Source organism: Adiantum capillus-veneris, chromosome 12 (assembly GCF_014529385.1).
Source record: "Adiantum capillus-veneris isolate H3 chromosome 12, ASM1452938v2, whole genome shotgun sequence".
Lineage (NCBI taxonomy): Eukaryota > Viridiplantae > Streptophyta > Polypodiopsida > Polypodiales > Pteridaceae > Adiantum > Adiantum capillus-veneris.
In genome coordinates, this window is record NC_140942.1 from 130,285,757 (window position 1) to 130,295,853 (window position 10,097).

General features: G+C 44.0%; 1 protein-coding gene across 2 annotated transcripts in view; it reads right to left on the reverse strand.

Annotated features, from left to right (window-relative positions):
* The window catches only part of MGP2 (MALE GAMETOPHYTE DEFECTIVE 2), a 99,432-nt gene extending 91,011 nt beyond the window's left edge, over positions 1-8,421 (reverse strand). For both annotated transcript variants that reach the window (XR_015189879.1, XM_086525726.1), the window contains exons 1-2: positions 8,190-8,421; positions 8,049-8,122 (exon numbers count right to left, since the gene is read on the reverse strand). Coding sequence is in view for 1 of the 2 variants with exons in the window: in XM_086525726.1 (XP_086381852.1) it covers positions 8,049-8,122; positions 8,190-8,307 (192 nt within the window). In the remaining variant the exon portion in view is untranslated. The remainder of the gene's footprint in view (positions 1-8,048; positions 8,123-8,189) is intronic.
* Between the last annotated feature and the right edge of the window lie 1,676 nt (positions 8,422-10,097).

A 10,097-nucleotide genomic window follows, 5' to 3' on the forward strand; every position in this document is an offset into this window, starting at 1 on the left:
TAGAAGGATACATCACGTAGGAAGAGCAAAGCACTTATTCTAAGGAAGGTCGTTGTTTTCATTGTCACATTAAGGATCACATAAAACGAACATGTCCTAAGCTTGAATCGAATGAATCTAAAGAATCCACAAAATCCACTTCCTCTATCAATGCAATTGTTGATAACACGAGTGTGCCCCAAGTTTCTCATGACCTTCCCATTGATGATTCTCTCGTTAAATGTTATGGTCGTACATTGAGACAGCGTTTTGTCATATTGTTTGACCCAGGTAGTATGCATGATGTGATCAGTCCCTCTCTTGTTGAGAGAGTCCGCCTCAAAGTTAGTCAGAGATCTCCTATCGAGGTCTCTAGTTTTCTTCCCGATATAGACGCTCTCATCACGGAGGAGTGCCTTGATGTGTTGTTTGCAATTCAAAAAGCTGCCTTCACTAGAAGATTTGTTGTCTCTCCTATCTCACGATGTGATATGATTTTAGGCATTCGATGGTTTCGTGATGCTAACCCTCTCATTGATTGGGAGGCTAACACTTTCACTCTCAATGCCAAAAGTGATTCTCCCATTGTCATTCATGGAGAGGACATTGTTCATTCTCCATCTCTCATTGCTAATATGCAGGACAAGATTAAAAGGATTCAAGAGAAGGAGACTCTCTCAGTCTCTTTTTCTCCAAAGCATGACACACAGGATTTGCATGATTATGAGCAACATGATGATTTGATTAACAATGATAAGCATGATGATTTGGATGATAAAGACAAGCATGATGATTTGCATGATCAAGATGTGATTTCTCACAAGCATGATGAGTTGCAGGAAGATGTGATTGTTCACAAGGATGATGTGTTAGTTGATGCTTTTTCTAGCGAAGCTAACCTCGTTGCAGATTCGATCAATCACGAAGGATCGATCTTGGCTCTCGAGCCTAGGTCCAAAGAACCCTCAGGAAGTATTATGTGTTCGCATGATTGATACGCACGCATTGTTCAAATGTTTCATTCGTGATCGTTTCCGATATTTTAGTCAGCATCTTTATGTGATCCCTTTTCCTAGGCATGACATATTGTATGTTGAGCACGTTTCTCTCATGGATAAGCACGAATGTATACGGATTTGTCATGAAAAGCTGAAAAGTATGTATGTCAGGAAGTCACATTCCATGTCTCTTCCTTGGCACAGTTTCCGAACAAGCACATGAAAGTATGAGCACCAAGCGTGGGCATTTCCATTGTGTTTTGCCACAGTTGATTGCTCTAGATCATAAGAGAAAGATTCAATCTCATTGTTTGCATGTGTTTGATGATGTTCATCTACATTGCATACACAGTCTTTAGCAAAGACAAGATTTTTTCCACTCACTTTACATGGAATAGGTATGTTCATGGTTTTGTGTTGGAAGTGGTTTCAACCTTCAGGAATTTTCAGCCATGGAGATTCTTGAAGAAGAAAGAAGCATGACTCTAGACGAAGTTGAAGCATTGAAGGAGCCACAGAAGACTGTCACTTTCGGCGCAGCCCAAAGAAGCAAGCGTTGCAGACCTTTATGAAGTTCAAGTACCGCACGACCCACACATCAGAGTGGGCCGGCGAAGAGTCCCTTCTAGGAATCCAGATGATATTGGCGATCTCCCTCGACGCCATACAGTTCGGTACCAATACCTCACTTTGAAAAGGAGGGGATGTCACGTGACACATCCAACCCTATGTGTTTGTGGACAAGCTACAGCACGATCACGGTTCAGTCAGTCCAGTCAGTCTAGATTTAGTAGTGATCTAGCACTTTTGTGAGTCTATTCGTCGACCGTGCATGCCCAGTCACTTGGTATAGATGCATATCCTCTGGTTGCACACAACATGATCATCAGTATTCCCATCAAAATCCATTAGAATCAGTTAGGGGATTTTTCCATTGCATTTAGCCTATTTTCCCTATTTTTGACATTTTTCACTTATTATTTTTAAGTGACTTTCCAACAAAAGTAGGTAGGGCAATTTTGCTAAGTTTGTATATAAGCAAACCCAAGTTAGCACTCAATGGCAAAAGAGGCAGCAGAAGCTCCCCGCTCAACATGCACCTTCTCAGCAAGAACCATCAAGAACTCCTAGCCTTGGCAATTTTCCCTCTCCTAGCGTTTTGGGGAAGCATCACCAAGCCTGGCGTTTCTGTTTCCAGCAGATCTCCACCGCAAGCATGCCTCACAGCCACTAGCGTTTTGCATCCAGATCCCATCGCCAGAAGAAGTTCCAGACTGCTAGCGTTTTTGACATCAGTCTTCCTAGCGTTTTTGCATCAGCTACACAGCGTTTTTCAGGATCAGATACCTAGCGTTTTCAGCCCAAAAACAGCAGACCAATCAGAGTTTTGACAAGCAAAATCAGCCTCGGAAAACGCAGCCAAATCAGCGTTTTCAGCAGCCCCGAATCAACCCCCAGATTTTCAGCAGATAGCGTTTTGTGGACAGCAGTTAGAAGATTGCAGATTTCAGCCCTTAGGCCGTCGTCATCACCGAAATAGTCCCAAGTTGCATCAGTTTTCCATGCATCATCATTGTACCACTTTGTGCAATCAATAGTAGACCACTCTCGCCGACGAGAGTGGGGCCTTCGAAGGAGGGTTTTACGTCTCTGGTGTCGTATCTCTCTTCTCTCTCTATCTCTCAGTCTCATACACTTGCACGCACGGTGTCCATTCACTTTGTTTGTGATCATAGCATTCTCTCATTAAGAACGGAAGGCTCTATCTTCCATAAGAACAAAAGGAACCTTGAGCACAGTTCGGAGCACTCATCTTGAGCAAAGCGCAAACATTCATTCCGCTGCACCTAACATGACAGCAGACACGTGGCAACCTGGACAATGCGGCGCAAAATACGTTGGCAGGCTGACGTGGCAAATTGTACGAAAATCCGCTTTTTGCACTGACTGCTGATGACGTGGCTGCGTACGGAGTCCTTGAAATTACGCTGGCTGTTTATTTATGGCAGCTTTTGGGCACATTGCTTTTACATTTGAAAAGCTTTTGATTTTAAAAGATTTTGGGGCTCTGCTTTTGGGCATCCCTTGTACATTTAAATAAGTGGGCAGGGCCTCACTTCTCAAAGCATCTGGACGCAGAGTCTGAGCGTGAGCACCTACCCACTCTCTTGTACTTTGAACACAGATTAATACAAAAAAAAAATACCGAAAGGGGCGCCACTCTTTGGGGCCAATACCTCACGGAACTACGCCGGGCCGTATCTACTCAAGTGTTAATTGTGAACTGTATTGAAGTGAATCTCTGTTGTGTCGCGGTAGGATCTTGACTTGGGGTGTCCAAGTTTGTTACAACGGAAATTCGCAAAGCTGCCGTAAAACGCGGATGTCCGTACAGTCTGCCACGACAGACAACCAATGCAATTTGCGGAGGGTCTGTACAGCTGCCACGTCAACGCGTTTTTCGCTTTTCTCTCTCTTTAATTCTTCTAGCTGTCCCGGGGCCCCGTTGATGGGACCCTACAAGTTGGAACAACTTATAACTTTTAGGTCCTGGCAATTGGTCATGCCACGTCATAATTTTGTGACAATTTTTCTAGGCGCAGAAGTGTCGTGTCATCTCTCTCTCAATTTTGTTCAGTTCTTTAAGTTTGCTCACGTGTGTTGTGACAGATTCTCGGCTTGGAGTGCCCAAGTCTGTTGATATGTAGATGGAGACGAAGAATTTGGAGAGTTCTTTTTATTGTTACCATTCCCATTAGAATTCTTATATTTGTCTTTAGAGGAGTCATGAGAGGAAGAGTTACCGTTACCGTAGGCTGTCTTGAGCTTACCCTTGTTGTGCTTCACCTCTTGGAGTTGAGCCAAGCGTATCACCTCTTGTAATGTCTTTGGATCATCGAAAAGTGGTCCAATCCAAAGAGAAGCCTCCAACCTTTCCTCATCCGATTTCCTCAATTGTCCACCTGATTGGGATACACGATTAGCATATGACATCACAGGTTTACCTTGTTGAGACAAAGCTCAAAAATCCTCCTTTAATCGCTTCAAGTACTGTGGAGGCAAGAAACGAGTCTTTAGATCCTCCTCGAACTCCTCCAAACTCGACAGGGGGCATGAGGAGAGACTCAGAATGGGCCGCCCTGTGGGCGTCCTTCTCCACCATTAATCCTTCTAGGTCATAGCATCATTTGTGAGATGCATGGAAGCCAAGAGAACTTTGTTATTATTAAGACTTTTCAACAACCACAAAATAAGATGCAAATTAATGCAACTAAGAATAAATGACAATAGCATCCATCATATCGTCATATTTACTAAACATGATCTTCTCATTTGGTTCGTTGGTCGTTCCTGTAGCATTGGTCGCCTCCGCGATGATCTTGGCAAGCTTTTCATCCGGCTCCAAGGATGGGGTATCAAATCAAACTGCCAAAGATGTGATGAGATCACACATGGTTGTCCTCTCCTACCTACGAGCCTTCACGTTTGCCTCGCGCTCTCGTCTACGAGCCTTGGCTTGAGCTATCAATCGACGTTCCTCTCGCTTCGCTGCTTCCACCCAATCTTGTCAGCGTGCCTCTTCTTACCGCATCATCATCTCCATCATTATTCGCATCGTGGAATCCACATGATTGGGTGGCAAGGATGGAGGTCTAGGGGAGGACTACTTGGAGGATCCGAAGGGGGGACTTGCTCGCCTTCTGAATTGGGGGAGGTCTCCCTACCATTACAAGTCTTGACCATGCAAGGATTTTTGCTCTTGGTTCAAGGAAGGTCGCAAACTTATCTTCGGATACTATCTACCCCCTCGTCCGATGCACCACGCATGCAACACTCGGTATATAATTGGTTGTTATTCTTCAACGTTCAAGGCACACGGTCCCACGCATTATGGCAAGCCTGTTGTTCCAAGAGTGGGAGCAGTATCACTGAAGCGCTACAAAACAAAATCGAAACACGAGAGAAAAAAAACTTTTTAAGAGTCAACGCATTAGTGCAAAATCTTCGAAGCTTTGATACCAATGTTAGGTGCAACGGAATTGGAATGGTGACAAGATCTAGACTTTACACTTCCACAAATCTTTACTTCTTTCCTTGCTTGAACGTGTGCTACTTAACACGAGAGATGATTTCTTTTATATTGTTGAAGAGAGAGAGAGAGAGAGAGAGAGAGAGAGAGAGATATTAACGTCCACTAAAGACCAAATCTGACCTATGGGACAAATCAAAGTAGACCTTTTACACTCTTTTCCAGCTCAGCAAAAAGGAAAATAGAATAAAACAACCTCAGTAGCTCGGAGCTCCATGGTCATGAGCTTAGCGTTACAAACATGTATCACCTATGCTTTCTATAAAAAGAAAAAAGATGTACAACCATGTTTCTCTCATCATGTATCATGTTCTGGAGGTGATTTGTCGACAAAGTCTCTAATGATGGCTTTTCCTCCTCTGTAAATTGCCCGCTTTCCCTTCTTTCTTGCTTCTCTTACTTTATCTAGTTCTGTTGATCCGTTCTTTAGGTGGGTAGGTGTCAGCTCATCTGATATCCAAACTGATGCACCTTTTAAGGACCTTGTCTGCTTCATAACTGCTATCTTTTCTTTCATATCATAGTATAAGACCTTTGCATGTTTTCCTTTTACTTCCACATGCATTGGTTCTCCCAGCACGATAAAGGGGACCACCCGAGACAATCGTTTAGTCAGTACATCTATTTCTACAGTATATTCAAATTCATCTTGTTCATCTTCATGTCTTTGTGTGTCCCATCCATCAGAAAGACCTCCAATTCAGATGTCTTTCTATGCTTTGTACTCTCTCCTTTTCTTTAATAACAAACAAAACTTCTTCGGAAAAGCTTTGTTGGTTTACCTTAGTTGTAGATTTGTCTTCTTCAATCTTTGGTAGGTGCTCTTCCATTGTTGTTTGCTTTGTTGTCAATTCTTGTACTTTTGTTTGAAGCTCTGCTATGTGTTCCTCCTTCTGCAGCTCGTGCTTGACAAGATTGATTAAGCCTGTAGCTTCTTCATTTCTTGTAGCAAGTAAGGTTCCCATGTTGTTGGTTTTGTGACCAGTGGAGGAATGTGATCTGGTTGTGTCAGGATGTCGGCAAAAGACTACTTCCTCTTGTCCCTGTCATAGTGTGGGTGTGTATGTGAAGGAGGGGGGGGGGGGGGGGGGGGGGGGGTGGTGTTTTAGGGAGCTACCGCCAAAGGGGGATCCCACCCTCAAGCCCCTTGGGACCTATTGCCTTACCCTAAAGCCCTAGAGATTGCTGAAACAGAAACAAAAAAACGCAGCTGACCGAAGAACAGTAGACGCGCAAGGGGGAAGAGCAACAGACACGCAAGGCTGGCGGGAGGGTAACAGATGCGTGCGCGTGAGAGAGAGAGAGAGAGAGAGAGAGAGAGAGAGAGAGTCGATGGGGTCCCAACCAACCCTCTCAAGGACCCCACACCATTGCTGATGTGGTATTTGCTTTTGATTGCGTAAATGGAATGTACACACATGCAATACCTCAACGCAGACTCTTCTGACTTGAATGGGGAATGTCGCCACGGTAACTCTTCAAAATAAAGCACTTCCGGGGCTGATTTGATGCACCTTTGGATTCGTCTCGATGAGGGGTTGTTGATGGCCACCCAGGGGTAGATCTGGGACTGATTTACGCTCCCCATGTGAGGAAACAAGGGCTGAACGCAGATTTGGCTGCACTTTCTGTCGCGTACAGCAGGGTTGAAAACGTAGACGATGATGATGCCGATGATGGACAGCAATGGGAGAACTGGATGTGGCGAGGGAATGGCCGAGAAGAGACTCAATGGGCTGCCAAAGTACTCGGCTGCAAACGGAGAGATGAGGGTTGACAGATATGTGGCGTTCCAACAAGGGAGAAGTCACCAAAAACTGAAAACGCTAGGTTGAGTTGCAAGCGCTAAAGCTGATCTGCGATCTGGGAGCAAAAACACAAGGGGATGCAAATACATTGGGGCTAGATCTAGTGCTGGCTCATTTGATCCAAGACGTCTCCCTTTATAGGGAAAAATACTTGTTATAAACATTTAGACTAAGGTACAAAAGGTGGAAAGTTCTTTGTATAGTGTGTCTAGAAACTGCCAAGTAACTCTCTTGGGGCTTCTAAAAAATTGCCGAATGTTGGAAGCTCTAGACAAATCCTCCTTTCTACAACAGATGTGGCTACAAATGTAGGCTCACCATGCTTGCAAACTCCCGCAATGGTTGCCCCGGATTGGACCCAGCTATCCCCAGAGGTGCCATACCAAGACACTAGCAGATTTCTGTCGCCTTCCATGGCAATAAGGAGGATGCGGGAAACTTGATAGGGGTCTAAAATTTGATTTAGAAAACCACTCTCAATGTCAACTTCTTTGCAATAATAGCTTGAAAGCGTTCCTTGACATGCTTTGATCTTCACTCCTTTGAACATATTATCAAGCATGACTAATGATGAAGAAAGAGGAGCTCATTAGCTAAAGCAACTATGGTACGCAAGCAGCATCTCCATCGCATTGTTGCTGAAGGAATCCGTCTCTTGAGAAACTGATTAACAACATGCAAAAGGGAGTGTTGAGGCTTCAAGAATAGTTGTATATGTAAGGTTCAGGAAAGAAGGCAGCATGAATTCTCAAGTAGCTCCAAATCATTGTATACAACAAGTCACCTTTTGGGAAGATGCTCTTGCATGCATCTCTTCGTTATATAGGTAAAGACAGCTCCAAATCATTGTATACAACAAGTCACCTTTTGGAAAGATGCACTTGCATGTATCCCATCGTTATATAGGTGAAGGCATCACAATCTACGGAGGTGGAGGCAGAGTGTACCAATGTAACAAGCCCCTAAACAGGCCCTTTGTATCAATTCTTCTTCATGACGGGCAACCTAGCAGACAAAAACGCTTCAAAGGTACGTGCATAAATCGTCTGCCTCAACATGTAAAAGACACCGAGTATGTGCTTCAAGAAAGGATCTCCAACTGAATTGTAATGCATGTATAGAGAGAGAGAGAGAGAGAGAGAGAGAGAGAGAGAGAGAGAGAGAGAGAGATACCACACACTGCTGGAGGTGACCATGAAAGCTTCGGATTGTGGCGTAATCTGCTCTCAAAGCCAGCCTTCTGAGATCTGTAATATTATGTGTGTAAGCAGACAGGCAGCTCTGGTGAGCAAGATAGACAAAGTCAGATGGAACCTCGGGGGGATAATTGCAGCTGGATCACAAAGAGGGCGAGAGCCAGCAGCGTTACAAAGGTGGAAGCCAGTAGCACAGGACGCAGGCAAATGGGCAGCGATCTCTTCGGGGCCCTCATTGTCCCCGTTCACCAGCTTCAGCTGATTAAGCTTTTGCAGGAGAGAAGGGAGACGAGTTCCAGCCTCCAATACATAGGCTGGGTTCACACAATGGGAACTTTCGTCGGCCTTTTGTTCACACGAGCCTGGCGGAAGCAACCCACGAACGCGACGGAAGAGATCTAGCTTGGCGAATGTTTACACAATAGCTTCGAGTCTATTAGCAAAAGGCAGTATTAATTTTTCAATTATAAAAAACAATTAAGTTTGATTATACTTGAATACATAGCAAAACACAAAAAAGACAGATTGATAAATTGATTCGAAATTACAAACATAAAAACCATGGTGTAAATTCCAACCCTTATTATAAGAGCTCAAGTGGAAGTTGATGACGATGACTCATTGGACACAGCATCACCAAAGACTTGTTGTACTTTGTTTTTAGCATATTCTTGATACATAGATCTTGCAAGATTGTTGTGACGATTAAGCACCTGAACCAAGGTCATTTGCCACTCCTCCTTGAACACCTCCGTCACATCGCCTCTTTGAGCACGCTCAATTGCATCCTCCGTCCTTGTGGAACCAAGAGCTTGAATTTCCACCATAGAGCTTGCTGTCGTTCTTTGGCTTTCTTCGAGTGAATTTCCAACCAGTAGACTAGATTCAGCCTCACATACTGATTCCATATCAAATGTCACATCTCTTTGACAAGACGCGAAAGCTTGTCTTTAGCATGCCAAATGCTCGCTCCACTGGCATTCTTGTGCTAGATTGTATGAAATTCCAATGAACCTTCTTGCGCGATAAGCCTTCCTTGCACCCTTTGAAGGGCACCGACATAAATGGTCAAGCTGCATAAGCACAATTACCCACCAAACAATAATTCCCAAGCTCACCTCTAGCACATTTCTGACCCACATTTCTGACCCAACTCACCACGTGTGAAGTTGAAGGAGTCATGGATTGACCCTGCCCATCCTACATCATAGTTCCATACGCTGCAAAAAAACTGAATGAAAGCCTTTTTGATTGAAGTAATCCACATGGTTCTCCTTTGGTGCAATGATTGAAATATGTGAACCATCAATAGCACCAACAACATAGGGTATTCCTCGAAGGGCTTCAAATTCACTAGCCAGCTTCTCAAAGTGGATGGAGAAGGCCAACGAATGTAGTCATCTCTTAGACTTGATTTCATGATGGCCTTGCAAAAATCAAGAACTATGCCACATGTTGTGTTCTTTGCACACCCATTCAAGTCACCCAAGACCTCCAACTGTGTACCAAAAGCTAATTTGAGCATAGCAATCGCCACAACGCTGATGGTTTTGTGCATGTTAGTGACGCGCTTTGACATGAAAGGGGCCACCTTTCCACAAATGTAACGAAAGGTGTCCTTGTTGACTCGAAGGCGTCGCTTGAACATGCTATCTGAGTAGGACTTTATAAGAAAATCTTCAAAAAAAAATTGGGGCAAAGCATAAGCCCAAGCTTTCCTATGCTCATGACCTCGTCTTCTACCCAATGTTGCTTGTTGACCGATCGGCCCATACATTGGACTAAATGCAACCGTGTTTGCAAAAAGGCCGCATCATCTTGGTTGGGGACATCTTTAGCAATTTAATTGCAATCGTTTGAAGAGCATAGCCAAGCACAATGAAGCATCATCTCTCTAGGACACTGTTCTTGTAACTTGAAGTTTACACAAGCAATGTAACATAGTCAATGAGAAGAAAACATCGCAGGTACACAATATGCTCACTTTTAAAAAAAAATAAAGTTATCCAAAGTCACGAGAAACTTT